At 37.3% G+C, this 16,521-nt stretch overlaps 1 protein-coding gene across 2 annotated transcripts in view; it reads left to right on the top strand.

The window, feature by feature from the left end:
• The window catches only part of ESYT2 (extended synaptotagmin 2), an 80,869-nt gene that overhangs the window by 53,670 nt on the left and 10,678 nt on the right, over window positions 1–16,521 (top strand). The window contains exons 10-18 of one of the 2 annotated variants that reach the window (XM_072412608.1): window positions 948–1,030; window positions 1,676–1,724; window positions 2,306–2,395; window positions 4,439–4,534; window positions 7,141–7,203; window positions 8,955–9,029; window positions 10,203–10,289; window positions 14,684–14,833; window positions 15,517–15,893. In XM_072412608.1, coding sequence (XP_072268709.1) covers window positions 948–1,030; window positions 1,676–1,724; window positions 2,306–2,395; window positions 4,439–4,534; window positions 7,141–7,203; window positions 8,955–9,029; window positions 10,203–10,289; window positions 14,684–14,833; window positions 15,517–15,893 — 1,070 coding nt within the window. The remainder of the gene's footprint in view (window positions 1–947; window positions 1,031–1,675; window positions 1,725–2,305; window positions 2,396–4,438; window positions 4,535–7,140; window positions 7,204–8,954; window positions 9,030–10,202; window positions 10,290–14,683; window positions 14,834–15,516; window positions 15,894–16,521) is intronic. The other variant, XM_072412609.1, reaches the window with a different exon arrangement.

Here is a 16,521-nt window from a genome sequence, read left to right as displayed (position 1 = left end):
TCCAGGTTTGCTAGATTACCCAGCTTCACTGGTGAAAACTGTATCCTCTCCAACCTTGGAGAGCTTTATTAACCCCCTAGAGGTATTCCCAAGTGTGACTCGAGGTGGATTTACCATGCAAAAAGCGGTAATCTGGAGTCACACTCGGGCTCACGTTAAACTTAAAAAAAAAAAAAAAAAACACTTGCCAGGTTTCCCAGTGACGTCTGTGCGGGCGGGAGAATCGGCGGGATCCTGGATTCAATACAAAATAACTGTATTGAGTCCAATACAAAGAACTCTTCATATATATAATTATATTATGTATATATATTACATATACAACTGTACAGTTATATTACATGCTTAACTATTATTTTTTTTACAGATTTTTTTGTTTTTTGTATTTAAAGTTTATTACTAAATTTATTCAACATTGGACATATTTCGGTAAATTATGCCTAAGAATTATTGCCTACATTGTAAAATAAATTTCCATGCAAAAAAAATGTAACGCTTTTTGCATGGAAATATGGGAAGAATTGGAACGCTAGGGGGGTGAAATCAGGCCCATTATCTCTAAAATTTTGTGATCACTGCAATAGAATGGTAAGTATCATGAACTGTTAGTAACATGAATTGTTTTGACAAGGCAATAATCAAGTAGTATGCTGTACATTGTACTGGATAATACAAGGGGGTAAAACAATAGCAATAAGTGAAATGGGAACTTTACCCAGATATGATAAATAGCAGAATGAATCGGTTGTGGAAAAATAAAACAAAGTCTTTTAACAAAAATGTAAACATTTTTAAACATATTTGCTGTAGGTTTACATAAATCTACTGCAAAATGTTTAGACCTTAACATTTAAACCATACATACTTTTAAGTTAGTTGAGCTATATTACTTTCATATTATGACATGCATTATGAAAATATTTACCAATCTATACTATTACACACAGGCTTTAATTTATGAGCATCCCGGCCAAGAACTGGAGATTGAGCTCTTTGATGAAGACACAGACAAGGATGATTTCCTGGGCAGGTAGTAGCTACTGTATTTTACTTCACAGTCTTATGTCTATACCTCTACTTGTCGTGGTCCTAGTTCTTAATTTAGCACAGTTGGCACTGTATTGTTCACAGTATTTGTCTAATTTTGTCAGAATTGCCTATTTGCCTAAACAGCTACATGAAAGAAGCTATACATATACAGCGCTACATTGTACTACAGTGCAGTCAATATCTACAGGACGCGCATTGTCTTATTATTTGGGCACTTTTAATACAGGATTAAAATCAGCAGTGGTAGAAGAATCAGGCTGTACTAACTGGCTGACACACGGGACATTGACTTTTCTGTGCTTCCGCCTTTCACTAAGCTTAGGGCGTTGGGCCACCAAGTGTCAGTGTTTGAGTTTGTATGGTGTCTCTGGCATTTGACTGTTGAATAGCAGTAGCAAAGAAATTGTTAACCCTCCTAAAGCATCTGGCCTCCATTACTGTTGTTGTAAAATGTATTCACTTTAAAAGCTCACCTATTAACATTCATACGCAACAACCTTAACATTAATTAAAATAAATCTCTGTAAGAAAGACATTAAAATGTCAATTGATTTGTTAAATAATGTTATGGTAATTGGAGGGTTCAGATATTTCCATGTATTAATTTACATATATTTTTTTTCAGTTTGCTGATTGACTTAGAGGAAGTGGAGAAGGAAAGAGTAGTAGATGAGGTATGATTATTTTTTTAACTGTGTATTATTTAATTTCAATCCAAATAGTATTGGAGAATTTAGCCCAGTTCCTAGGTGTGACCTCAGTTATGGGACAGTTTCAGGACTGATCAGGAGTTTCCATGCCCCAAAAATGTCATTTGAAGATTGCCTTGATGTCATCCCACCAAATTGACAAAATTACCCATAAAAGCTAGGTATTTGTTAGTTCAACCTGCTCTGGCAAATGGTAAAAAGCAGTCAGTGTGTAGCCTTCCCAAATAGAGGAAAAATACAGAAAACATTAAATTATATGGAAATATTGTTAAAACCTTTTTCAAACCTTTAATGAAGTTTGCTATACCGAGCACCATTAATTTTGAATGACCAATGGTCAAGAAACACTGCAAAAGGTGTTCCTATTTTTCGCTAAAAAACACTTAATAATTGCTCACATGTATACTGTTCATTTTCTTTGTAGATCGGACTTGTGCAGTATGGGGTGGCAGGTTGCCTTGTCCCTGTTTGGGAGTACCCTGTACAAATGCAAGTTTATAGAAAACTTTTGTCATTTAAACTTAATAATCTGTTTTCTTTTTTAGTGGTTCAGTCTGGATGAAGCTACATCTGGAAAACTTCACCTTAAGCTCGAGTGGCTTTCCCCATTGTCCACCACAGAGAACTTGGACAAGGTATCCAACTGAATTGCATCCACTGAATTTGCAAAATGCATATATATATATGTTTACACAGTGTACATAACAGTGCATATTTGTACAGCCAAAAAAAAAAAAGGTTGCTTAGGCTATAGGTACTCACGTGCAATAATTATTGTTTGAAAACGAACGATCAACGATTATTCCCAAACTATTTTGAACGATCGTATCGAGCACAATTCTGTAACGATGCAATCGTTCAAAAATGTACACCCTAGATATGATCGTTCAAACGATGCAGGAAGTGACATGTACAGGAGAAAGAGTATCACAGAACCATCCACGATCAACGAGCAACCATACACACAATAGATTACGAACGATCGTCGCCCAATCATATCCGCCGAGACCGTCGTTCATTTCCAGCGAGATTCCCGGTTTGTTGGCGTCATTGACCGGTCGTTGTGCTCTTTTTTTGTTAACAATTATCGAATGATCTGTCGTGGACCGTTCATCCAATATTCGTTAAGAAAAAAAGTGCCCAACGACAGTGATCGTAAATGGTTCTGAGCATGCGCGATGAACAAACATTCATTTTCTGTGTGTTTAAGTATTTATGTATGTTAGTGTATGATATATATACCATGTTTCCCCGATGATAAGGCAGGGCCATCAAATAAGACAGTCCCCCCTTTTTAGGTAAAAATGAAAAACACACACACAATTGTATCGTTACAGCATGTACAGAATCGGGCACTATACGATCTTCACAAAAATCGTTGATCGTTCATTTTCAAACGATAATTATTGCAGGTGTGTACCTAGCCTTAGTCTCTGGTTTGTTTATTCTGCCTAAACAAACTTGTTTATACAACATGTCCCAACACAGTGGCTGGCTGCAGTACTGGAATGGGGGGAGGGGGATGAACACATAGTCCACCCAAAAACTTTAAAAGATTATGAGATCTCCTCCCGTGCAGAAATCAGACAGTTAAAATAAGGCTGCATACACACATGCAATAATTGTCGTTGGAAAGGATCTTTCATGATCCTTTTCAATGACAAACTACTGCACGATGCATGAACAAGTGTTGTACATACAGCACAGTTCTGTTCTATGGAGAGGGAAGGGGGAGAACGACCGAGCAGCACCACATTGTGCTCTCTCCCTCTTCACTACAATTAAGATCGTTCGTCGACAGTGTATCTGCCAGGATGGTCGTTCGGACAATGGACGCTATACACACGCCAGAATGTGAAACCATTGCGAGTGTGTACGTAGCCTCTGTTAGAGACCCAATGTATTTTATGATCACTTAAGATACTGACAAAAAAGGTACAATAAAAAAATGTATTGTCTGCTGGTGCTGAACTCCCAGACAGTACCAGTAAATTTTAAGCCAAACTCCTGGTAAATTAGAAAAATGCTTTTATAGTGTGGCTATCCCTACACTGCAAAGGTTACATGCTTGATTTTGTCAACAGCAACCATTAAAAAAGCAGAAGTAAGTCCAGTCCTGGTTGTGGATGGGCACTTGGCATCCCCACAATACAAGACTTCTGGTATTGTATTGTACATGATGATTTCAAAGCCTGCAGTTGAACAGCCTTTTAGGGGCTGTTCACATGAGGGAATGTCTGTGGAAGCAGTGAATAAGGTAAGTAAGGGGGCTTTTCACTGGTACACTAGAGTTATTGACCTCATAAATTAACTTTACAGCTATGCAATTTGCTGGCATGGATTAAGAATAATGGAGGGGCTAAAATACTTTTTTCTAGTATAAATCTTGCTCCAGATGCCCTCCAGTGCTGATGAAAATGTCACATTTCCAATGACAAAGATATTTTAGGGTTTTCCTTAAGTATAAATAACTTTTTTCAAGGGTTCTTAATACCAGCAAATGTTCACTTTTAATTTTTGAGTTTTCAATTGTTTTATATATAATCTTGTGTGTAGACTCAAGTATAATTTTGTACGATATTTGCATGTGAAATCTCTACCTTGCTGTTTAAATAAGTAACAAATAAAAAAAATGAATCTGCATTTGTTATACAACTTTCCTATTGTATTCTCTGCAGGTCCTGGCAAGCGTTAAAGCTGACAAAGACCAGGCAGATGATGGTCTCTCTGCAGCTCTGCTAATCGTGTACCTGGACTCTGCTAGAAACTTGCCTGTAAGTGACTTGGATGGTTATTGGTCCAAGTACAATATTGATATATCTCTCACATTGCACATGTTCAACCTGCTGATCGGATTAGGAAACTGCGGGCTATTCACATAATTCCCATGCACCTTTCTTAAAGTGGTGTTATACAGGTATATTAGGCATATAGGTTACTGCATTTTCTTCTACAGTTTTTTTTTTTTTTTTTTTTAAACATTACTTGCAAAACATTTATTTCACCCTGGCAGATTCAGCAAAACTTTAGACAATGATCTTACTAGGATGGTGCCATGAGATACCAACTGTGTACAATTGAATCCCCCCTTTTGAAGTGACGGAGGGACTTGGAACATTTGAGCTCGCTGCAAGAGCATGCAAGGCTGTAGCAGAGCCCACTGGACATTTATCAGTCCCTAGGCTCCTGCTTAGGTTGTTTTTTGCATGAAGGGGTTGGTGCACCTAGTTGGTGGAGCATTGATGTGCATCTGCTATGTACAACTGACCTATATCCAGACAGCAATTCACCTTTTTGGGAGGGTTATTCGTAAAGTAGAATACGTTGGAAATATTAATACCCAAGCTTATAGATAGTTGCTTTGCAATGCACAAGGTCTTGCATGTATCTGTATTGAATACTGAATTGAAAGACAGAATACCATTTTTTTTTTTATTTCAAATGAAGCTTCTATTCCATATGCATTAGTAATCAACGACTGTTATCATATTTATTTCATTATGTTTTGCTCATTTGTCATTCATTACAACTTTCCACTCTAAAACCAGAAACATTATATCATATTCTTTGTTCCTGATCAGTTTGATTCATTATTATTTTCAGAATCTCCATGTTACATGTATTGTTTGTTTGCTTACAATGCTTATTTTAGAATTATCATTTTCTGTTGTTTGTTTTGCTTTGCTTTGGTCATTCTTTGCTTCATTGCTTAATTTTTACCTTCCAAGAGTATCTACGAAGGGAACTTGGGTTGTGGATACTTAAAAGAGCGGAAAGCTTCTGGACTGATCTTTTGTGAAAACACTTCTTCCCTCTATAGAACCTTATTTGTGAGTTTCCAGGTGGCGGCTGCTGTATGCTGCAATAGACATGCATGTGTGACTACAGTGCATGTTTTTCAGCATGTCCTCAACACTGATTCCAATACCAAATAATTAAAAATGACTGTGAATCAATTGATTATAAATACAGTAAATGACTGGTTGTAACATGTTTGTGTTGGTTTTAGCTCAAATGCACTACCTAACAATTGTCCTTAAAAATAAATGCTGAAATTATACTTCAGTCTTTGTTGGGATAACAGTAGTTTAAATTAACTCCAAATAATATTTGAATATTTCTCAACTAGATCAGGAGATCTGTGCATCTGATTTGCTGCATGGCAAATGGATGGGAATAGATCTTATGTTCTCTAGTGGTTTGGGAAGCTTTTTCATAGAGAAATCTGCATTGCATACTCTAAGACATTGGAGGCCATGTCAGCCTAGTGGGATTGTTAATGCATTAACAATCCCACACATCACCATATGACTATTGTTGTCATTTTATTTATAAATCATCGTCATCTTCTGTAGGTCTGTAGAAAGGGTTCCTGTATTGTTGCTTATATGAATTGATATATGAATTTGTTTCACATTTTTCTTAATATAGGTGTGAGTAAACCCCTCCAAAAAATGCAATTCTGCCTTTCTAAAATAACCTATGTTGTCAAGAAAACAGTAAAATAGTAATGTCTGTAAACTTTTGGAATTAAATGTTTGCAATTAGCGTGCATATACATAAAACAAAACTTCCAAATTCCATGTCTACTTCAAATGTACATGTTACACTCCTTTTATCCCACCACCCTAAGCATTGAATAAGCAATATTTTTCATTTAAAATGAACCTTTGTACACGCCACGATCATTTAAGTAGTTAAAGTATTTTAGATTTAACATAAACCCTCACTGACTTGTGCTGCAGGCATTGAGAATAAATTCATCCTCAAAGTTTACAGCAGAAGTATTGAAATTGTTCAAGTCATTTCCTCAGCAGCTCACCTCATTCCCTCTCCCAAAAGTTACTTAGCACCCTTCCAATATCTAATAAATACAGTTGCTTTGAGGATCAGGAGTAGACTGAGCTGAGCTGCTGAGGGAACCAACCTAAATGTCTTCAGTCTCTCTTCTGCAAACTTTGAGGATGGATTGCTCCTCGGTGCTGTAGCTTCAGAGATGAGTGAGGGCTTGTTTTAAAACTAATTCACTGCTTCTCAAGAACAAGTATTTGTTTGAATGGTCACAATCTCGTCACATGTTCACTTTAAGGTAACTCTTTATCCGGTTTAAATTCTATTTTATTCCAGATGTACCCAATAGTTTTCAAAATACATGAACAGAATGTATTCTTTTCTCCATTGCACCTTACAGAGATCGGCACAGGTGTCCTATTGTGTTTTTAATTTGCATTTTTTGTGAAATCCATCTCTCCTGCTATTGTTGTTGTGTCTTGTGTTGTTTTTGTTTGTTCCCATTGTGCCCTCCTGTGGTTAACCTGCAAGAGCACCTTCATAGCATGGTTTATTAACCCTACGTGTGTTCATTTTTTCCCATTATAAGAATAATCCATTAGAAATTAACCAGGATGGCATGAAGAAGTCTGCCGTTGACAAAGCTAAAAAGGTAATCTTGACAGTTCAATTCTTCAGAGCCTAAAAATGGAATCAATCTGCTCATGTGTGAGAGAAATAACACAATTCACAAGAAAGTATGTCATGGGATTAGTCTAGTTTATGCAAACAGCCTCAACGTGGCAGTTTTTAATTTTAAAATGCACCAGTCATCTGCATGCAAGGAGGCAGCCAATATACACAGTGCAGATTATAATTTCCTGTGCTGTCAGTGAAATCACTGAAATGTGGCAAATTGCATGTTTATCAGGAAAGAGGTGTCAATGTTTTCACTTTCATGTGTCCACTGCAATATAGGATTGTGAAAGATAGCTCTGATTGCTTGCTTCAGAGATTTTACATCCTTCACTTCCTGTAAATCACGGTGATGTCACTTAGTCTCTAAATCTTTCTCATACCTGCACAATGGCTACTCCACCGCATGTTCATCAAAGCTGCGGTTTAAAGATGTTGGACTTTTTTCAGTAAAGCATCTTTTGTGCAGTCCTGTTGAAGTAGTTATAAGTCTGGAATTGTAGATTTTTTTATTCTTGTGTTTAATAAAAATATTAATTCATATTAAATGTAGAGTTAAAGGCTTCTCCAAGTCTTGTTGACATCTAAGTTTGTATGTCACATTGGCATAGCTAGGAGATAAGATCCTGGGAGATTTTTTCTTCTTCCGGTATCTTTGTAATAATTCCTATAAGGTCCTCAGTGAGGAATAATTAGCGATCTCTGCACAATGGCTCCTTCCAGCAAGGCCGCACCATTTGCCCGACAAACCTTAACCATTTCCTATTTTATACCATTACTAAATTTTTGTGTAAATTCCCTTTTGTTTATATATTTTTTTTCACACAATTCATCTGACTATTACTCCAAACTTATACTTTTTTCACATTGGATTCAATAGGAAAATGTATGAATTGTGATTTAAAGTTAATTCACATATTTTATAATTGAAAACAATGTGAAACAGCTTGGGTAAAAGTTGGAAGAATCTTTAGTAGAAACATTGCATATCTGAATATCTGGATCACTGAACTACGGCTACTTTTGTTTCCTGGTGAAGAGGACCCAACAAGATACCTCCTGCTTATACTACCCTCCCTGTAGAACAACAGAAATGGCTGTGCAGCAACATATAATATATATATATATATATATATATATATATATATATATATATATATATATATATATATATATATATATATATATATATATATATATATATATATATATATAGATAGATAGATAAAACTTTTAGTGCCCCTTGGCTAGGATAGTTTCTAGTAAATGGATTGGATGTGTGCTTTGAAGACTGATCTAGCCCTTGATAATAGTGACTGAAGAAGATGCACTTATAATCAAACAGTCCTTTCATGTAGAAGATAATGCCAATTAGCTCTCTTCAAAGCGGAACAGTGTAAGTTGAAACAGGACTTTCTGCTGCACTTCATTTTTTTTCTCCGCTTTTTTACTGCCATTTTTTCTTTCCATTAAATGTACAATTGTGCCCCTTTATGCTCTGTACATTTTTATTTCTGCATCATATAATATCTTTCCCAGTGTTAACTTGCATGAGCTTGCTAATGTTCATTTTTATTTTGTTGTGTTCCTATTGCCAGCAATAATGTGTTTTATTTTATACTCTAAGATTCACTTTGTAGTGTCACTCACAAAATTTCTAACTAGCATTGGTAAAAAGCTTCTGGACTAAATGTGTGATTACTGTATGATTTTTGGTTCCTTCCACAGTCAGGAAAGAAGATGGGCAGCACACCTAACCCCTTTGTTTTGTTTTCCCTGGGCCATAAAGTACAAGAGAGTAAGGTGAGTGAATGATACTCAGATGCTGTATTACTGGAATGTGTTCTGCAGCAAGGACATGGACACATTCACTGGTGTGATGTCCGTACCATGGCCAGTTGTGTCATGAGAAACCTGTTTCAGATATTACATATTTACCATGGGTCTCCTTTCACCTCTCAATGTGCTCAATATGCTTTTGTGTACACTGGGACAGGGAGTGAGAGCTTGATCACCAGTGTGTAATAATGGGCCTGATTTAATAAGGCTCTGGTCTTTATTAGAACACAGACTATCATAGGAGAAACTGGGTGATCCAACGAACCTAGAATGGACTTCGTCAAAGATTGAAAACATTTCCAAATATTAGAAAATTATTTTATGAAATCCATTCCAGGCTTACTCTATAACCTAGGTTCACCCATGATAGTCTATCTTCTCCAGTCTTGGAGAGCTTTAATAACACCGGAAAACAGAATTTTACCTAGAGTGAAGAAGCGCTATCACTTATGACAACCTTTTTTTTTATTGAAAATAATTTATTTATGGGGATAAATAGTGCCAATAGTACAGTTTCAGGTGTTTTAGGTTCCATCCATCTCACAGGGGCCTGCTATCATCTTGTACTGTAAGCTGCTGAGTTTTGGCGACGATGATGACATTTATCCTATACCATTTGGGTTGTGAACCTTATGCTATGAAGATCAGTCTCAGCCACTTACTGCACTTCCAAAAGTTAGACATCATCCAGAAGCTCAGTATAACACTGGCCTAGGTGGTCAAAGCAACTAATGCTTATTTTTCATAGTAGGTAAGGCTGTTCCCTTGTAAATTGTTTTGATTGTAACATAGGTGGTCAGTTTTAGGATCACATAGTTCTAGCATTAATTGCTTTCCAGCAATAGGGAGTATGTTTCGGTTAGGGGGAAAAAAACTGATTTACTGCTATAATACAGGTAAAAGGTTCAGAGGGAGAAATCCTAGGCATTAGCACATGGTGGCAGCAGTATGCTATGAATAAAACAAACGAAAGCGTTGTCAGTGTTTGGACAATAGTTAATATTTTTTTTTCTATTCTTGTTTGCACTTTTCCATCTTTCTACCTTCTAAATATAAACAGTATTAGTAAAAAAAAAAAAAAGAGATTATTTCATAAACTAGGCAAAATATTTTTTAACTCTTGTCTTTAATTAACAGGTTAAGTACAAGACCATAGAGCCAGTGTGGGAACAAACATTTACTTTCTTTGTCCATAATCCTAAAAGACAAGACCTAGAAATTGAGGTAAGGTTTTATTTTTTTGTTAATAAATTATATGGGTAACCATATAACACAATTCACACTTTACTGGAGCAGTCTGGTAATGGTTGGTTTTAGGGTAAACACATGGGCAGAAGAATAATATAACTGTATATGTAAGCTCTAATTAATTTAGCTAAAGTGCTGTTTATTACAAATAATTGCTGTGCATCCTATACCACCAATCAGATGGAAACCTCAAGGCATGTTCAAATCAGATTGGTGACTATGGGAAAAAAATATTATTGACATTGAGACATCAGGTTTTCTGTCAGAAATGGCAAGCACCATACAGCAGATATGTGTTTAGAATAACTGGATATTCAAAAAAGATTTCCCAAATATTCAGGCAATCAACTTTTGGGAGTTGGTGGTCCTGTGTTCTGCAATTATGCTTCTATAAAAATAGTTAAAGGAGCAGACACGCTCTGGTCCATACCTGGATCAGGCTTTATTTCCGACTGAAGTATTGGAGGACAAAGATGTAGTCACCAGTATTTCATATATCTGATCTTTCATTCATTTCTGACCATTTCTTTTTCCATATTGTCTCTTTGTGGAGCTGGCCATCCTTATAGAGAGGAAGCACTTTGCTTCCTAATTTCAGAACTGCCTCCCTCATCACTGGTTAGGTAATGATCAAAAGGTAGCACAAAAGGTGAAAAAATAATCTAGCAGTCAGATGAAGCAGTGCTTAGATGATCTTATACAGCAGATATACTGCTTATAATGGTATAGAACAGGAATGTGTATGTGCTTGTTAAATCAATATTCTGTGACTTATTCAGACTCATTCAGATAGCGAACATATTACTTAGGGGACTGGTACAGTATACCTTTCTAGCTTACATCTAAGGCTCAATTTGCCATTCTACTTGCCCTTCTCCCGGCTGCTAAAGATCTGCTGTTCCTAAACTGCTGTGTTGTGTTTCCAGAAGCAGATCATACATAAACAAGAGTAGGCTGTCACACCTCTTTCCATATGGCATTTTTCTGATGCCAGATGTCTGTTTTTCAGCAGCCTACTTTCCATTGGTATTGCTCATTTGTAAGCCTGTGCTGGTGTGTGTTGTTTGTGTGCAGTAAATAGATTTAAATGTGAGGCCAGCTTCATAAAACCCAGTTTTTAGAAGGAATGACACAACTCTAAATCTTGCTATGGAAACTGGGCCATGTACTGGTAAAACAGAATCTATAATATGAGTAGGTTCACTGTAGGAATTATAATGGTAACCATTGCCTGAATGTATTTTCTGACAAGGCTTTCACATTTATACATGCCTGCTGCAAAAGTGGGAGTAATTGATTATTGCATTTTATATACAGGGCTGCCATATAAATGTGCCTTTGAATGACAATCTGTATATTAGGGGACATGATCGGCATTCTCACCTTGTTGGATTCCTCCATGCATAAAATTGTCTACTGCTGGCCATTTCTTCTAAAAGTCTGGTTATGAAGGTGGCCTGGTAATCCAGTGGCGAATGGTTTGCAAATCAGTTTTATCTTTTTTTCTGATTTATTATGTTATTGGAATATGTTATATTCCAGGTCATTGACTGTAGGCATTAAAGCCAGAACACTCAGGCAGTTAGAATACTTAGGCGGAGGTCAGCAATGGGCTCCCTGGATTTCTCTGTTGAAAGAATCCTTGAATAGTTGTGTTAAATACCCTGTTTCTTCTACACATGAGCAGTAAAGCACAGTAAGTGTTTAGAAGTACTTTGCAGGAAACTTGCATATGTAACGCGCAAATATGGCTGCTCCGATTTATTTATAAACAGTAAAACTACACATATAGCCAATCATTGGAAGTGTTAATATCTATTCTCTTATTATGGGTATGGGTGCCACTGCTATCCAACACTTGGATGGTGGGTTAAGATGTCCCTGCTGTGGTTTATCCCATCAGCTGCTATGTCACCAACATTCTTGTAGTGATATAGCTTATCAAATTTTTATTGTGGACTCAAGGTCTCTTTAAAGCCTGACTTATTTTCCTATTATTCTTGACCAATGACCTACACAAGAAAGTCTGGAGCCTTCAGGTTGCCTACAGGGGAGCTGGAAACTAGCAAACGAAAAAGCTGTATGGTAGCCCAATATAAGCCATTTCATTACCACCATGCCTCAATTTTGTAGCAAAACAGTACCAAGAGCATATTTAAAATTATAGAGGGTGGGGGCCTGTGTCCCTTAGAGGATTTCAACAAAGGAATTTAACAGAGAGTACAAAAAAACCCTATTTCTTTATAGGAATGTTACCTGGGAAAACTCCCTCTACAAAGATTTAGGTAGACCAATGTCAGAAGGGTATCCAATTATCCCATAAGCAGTTGTTTAACTCAAGGGTACAAGATTTTCTTTGTTCCTCATCCTTTAGATGGCTTGGAGATTTAGAATAATTTTTCATACATTGGGCCTCATTTATTAAAGTTCTCCAAGATTGGAGAGTATACACTTTTATCAGTGAAGCTGGGTGATCCAGCAAACCTGGAATGGATTTCTTGAAAGTAATTTGCTAATTGCTTGCAAATGTTTTGAATCCTGGACCAGATCCATTCCAGGTTTGCTGGATCACCCAGCTTCACTGATGAAAGTGTATCCTCTCCAGCCTTGGAGAGCTTTAATAAATCAGGCCCATTCTTTCCATCGCCAGGAAACAAAATCAACATTTTTAGAAATCTAGGGTATTAAAGGGATGATAAGGATTACAACTCCAGAGAAGGCAATGGTGGGGATCTGAATCTCAGATCACCACTCTTTATAAATGGGTCACCTGGTGTCACAGGGAGATCTTTCCAATAGTGTCACACACATCACAACAATACAAAGCTGTCTTGAACTTTCATCCTTCCATACTCAAGTCATAATTAAAAAAGGTTGTGGCTGGAGTAGACTATAGTTTCATATGTTTACAAACTAAGGTCATTCCTCCCAGCAAGTTTGCAGCAAAAGTTTAAATGAAAGACATAAAACTGACCATTCCAAGCACAGTCATTTCGGCGTTTCCACTACTCACATATTATTGTGTTGCCTCTCACTGTGCAAGCAGTCATCAGTACATTGTTAAAAGTTTCCAAATTGCAAGTCACATTTTATAAAAATATTCACAGTATGTGTGTGTACCTTCAGGAGATTTTAGTGCCACACAGGGCATGTTAAGGCTGGCTGAACTATAACACAAACTAGCCGCACTTCAGTGTAGATGAAATCAATATGCTTCTTTACAGTAGACAGTGCATAGTACCCATTTGGAAAGTCTTGCTGAGTTAATGCAACATTTCTGCCACGCACTGCTGAATTGTACATCGCCTGTAAGAATCATTCCTTTTTCTGCATGCAGAAGCAAACTGTTACTTTATTGTGATTGTATAAAAAAGACACACTTCTGGCTAGAAGACAGAGTCACTGGGGATTCAGCTACACAATGACCCTAGAGAGGATGCACAGATTGTTCCTTTTTTCTTGTATAATAATAGGTTTAGGTTGATGTAACCCCTAACTGAATGGCATTTTGTGTCTTTTAGCACTCCATATCATATGCAGTTTCCATTTTTTTTCTTTTATGAAGACTTTGCTTTCATTTTTTTATTCATTGATCAATGTCAGTGTTACTGATCTTGTGTAGCTACTTCCAGCTTGCTTGCACACACTTTGTCAATACCTGCATGGCAATTCAGGGGGTTTGCTGATGGCGACTGTACACCATGCTGACGAAAGATGCCCCTGTGCCCAGACATAAAGATATGTACATATTCTTAAGAGGCAGTAAAGATCCATAAAACATCCAATACCTGACTATTCTAGCTCCAGGTTGTTACTACTTAAGGATCAAAACAAGCACTCTAGAGTTGGGTCCTAACTGTTTAGAAAAAAATGCTGTGTTTTTATATTAGAGGGCTGATAGCTTGCAAAGCTTCTATGCTAAAAAATAACATGGATTTTGGTGTAACAATTTTTCCAATGCTTACAAATACAGGGGTGAATAAGGATTATTTAAAAAAAAACAGACATCTAAATGACAGGGTAACATTGCAGCAGCAAAGTTACGAAACAGACAAAGCTTTGTCACTCTATAACAGGTCTCTGAACAAGAACATTATGGCAGAATCAACAGGTACTATTTTAAGGAATGCTGCACAAAAAAAGAAGAAAAAAATTTAAATAAACTTGAAATTACAGTAACATGTAAAGTAGATTTTAAAAAAATGGTTTCACATGGGATGTTTTTTTTTGGCACAATTAAATGTAGTGTATGTAGCTGTAACAAGATGTCACTGGGAGAACAAAGAACTTTGGGACAAAACATTTTCTGGAAATGTGCTCATCATCATCCTGGGTTAGTCCTTTAATACTAACTATGTTCACTCTTACAGGTGAAAGATGAATATCATCAAAGCGCTATGGGAAATCTAAAGATCCCATTAAGCCAGCTGCTGACCAGTGAGAACATGACCATTAATCAGAGGTTTCAGCTCAACAACTCTGGTCCAAATAGCACCATAAAAATGAAGATTGCACTCAGAGTATGTATACCCATGTATTGGCTTATGTAATGTGTAATATTTCTGTGTATATATGTTTTAATTCTGCATTACCGGAAAGACTTCAATGCCTAAACAAGGCAGCAAAAAAACAAACGGCCTACACCTATTTTGTTGTAGCACCTTACTAGTTTTTTCACCAGCAGTTATTCCTTTAAAAATCCATTAAAGCCATGTGACCATTTTACATGCATGAATGCTGTTTCTACAGTTCTGTATGTAACAGGGCAAAGGTATAACATTCAAGCACAAAAAGTTATACATACCCGCTACAGGTTTCCAAACCTTCCTGTCGCTGCAGAATATGAAGAGTATAATGACAATACCAAAGACTTCATGTCTGGTATTGGGTCAGTAGATCTGCCTATCACCCTGATGGACCAAAATAATGCAGTGGAGTTGGTCTTAGTAACAAACTTCCAGGCTACCCAAAATTGTCAAGCGCATACAAGAAATGTCACAATTCCCTAGCATTTAGCAATGACAAGAAGTTTTAGAAACCCACTGCAGGTATGTCATCTTCACTTTCTGCACTACCTACCTGCAGCACGTTTGACCTCTCCTTTACCTACAGTGACCATGTCTCTTTCTATTTTGGTGAAACTTTTCATGTCTTTAAATCTTGAAAGCAAAACCATTTATCAAAATTTCTTTTACACCCATAGATTCTAAATGTGGACAAACCTGTGCGGTCTCCTGATGAACAGTACACATCCCAAGTAAAGAGGCCGTCCATTTTTAAAGCAAAGAACCAGCCACCCCCAACTCCTTCCCCTACAGCAGCAGATGCACAAAAACCTCCCCCTACACCCAAAGCAAATGCCAATAAAAAGATAGAAAATGGGGAAAAGGGAAGTCCTCCAAGTGCTAGCCCCCAGAGACCAAAAGAACTAAACAAAAGCTCTTCCAACCTCTCAGGTTCCAGCTTTACATATTCTCCTTCTCACGCCTCCTCAAAGGAGCCCACTCCCAGCATCGCCTCTGATATCTCCCTACCTATAGCCACTCAGGAGCTTCGCCAGCGATTGCGACAACTTCAAAAGTAAGTGCTCATCTTCCTATGTAATGTGGAATGGTCAAAACTCTTGCCAGGACTAAATAAAAGTGTAGTCCTTTTTGTTTTTTAGTTAGATTATTCCTTGTTATCCTACCTCCATGGGCACTTCTCTTCCAAGGGTGGCAAGGCTTACTCATTTCAGCTGCAGTGGTCTCACTTTCCAGTGTGCACAAAATAAAGACAATGTTCTGCCATGGCCCACTGTAGTCACCACAGTAAAGTCATGATGTTGGGCCTCTACTGGAGCATGCACATGTTCATAGAGAGAAGTTCATACAGAAAGCCTACAGCTGTGGTAGTCAACTAGGTTGATATGTGGAACCTAAAGTAGGGCCCTTAACGTAAAACTAGAGCTCCAGTTAAAAAAATGTGGTACGGCCTAGCCAGTAATTCAGTGCGGCCTAGCTCCTCCTAGTTATTTATTGTGAGTTCCCGCAATATCATTGAGTTCCCGCACAGTAACCCCAATTACTATGCTTAAAGAGCAGAAGCAATGCGCAGCTACCAGTCTCCTGAAGGTTGACTTCGAATGTCGTGTCTTCAACCCCGAATAGACTGACAAATTATTCTTCGTCCAACGCGGCAACAAAGCCCTGTGTTTAGTGTGCAACGA

The sequence above is a fragment of the Pyxicephalus adspersus genome, chromosome 5, assembly GCF_032062135.1.
Source record: "Pyxicephalus adspersus chromosome 5, UCB_Pads_2.0, whole genome shotgun sequence".
NCBI classification, from domain to species: domain Eukaryota; kingdom Metazoa; phylum Chordata; class Amphibia; order Anura; family Pyxicephalidae; genus Pyxicephalus; species Pyxicephalus adspersus.
The sequence above is the reverse complement of the archived record's forward strand: the minus strand, read 5'-3'. Positions and strand labels throughout refer to the sequence as shown.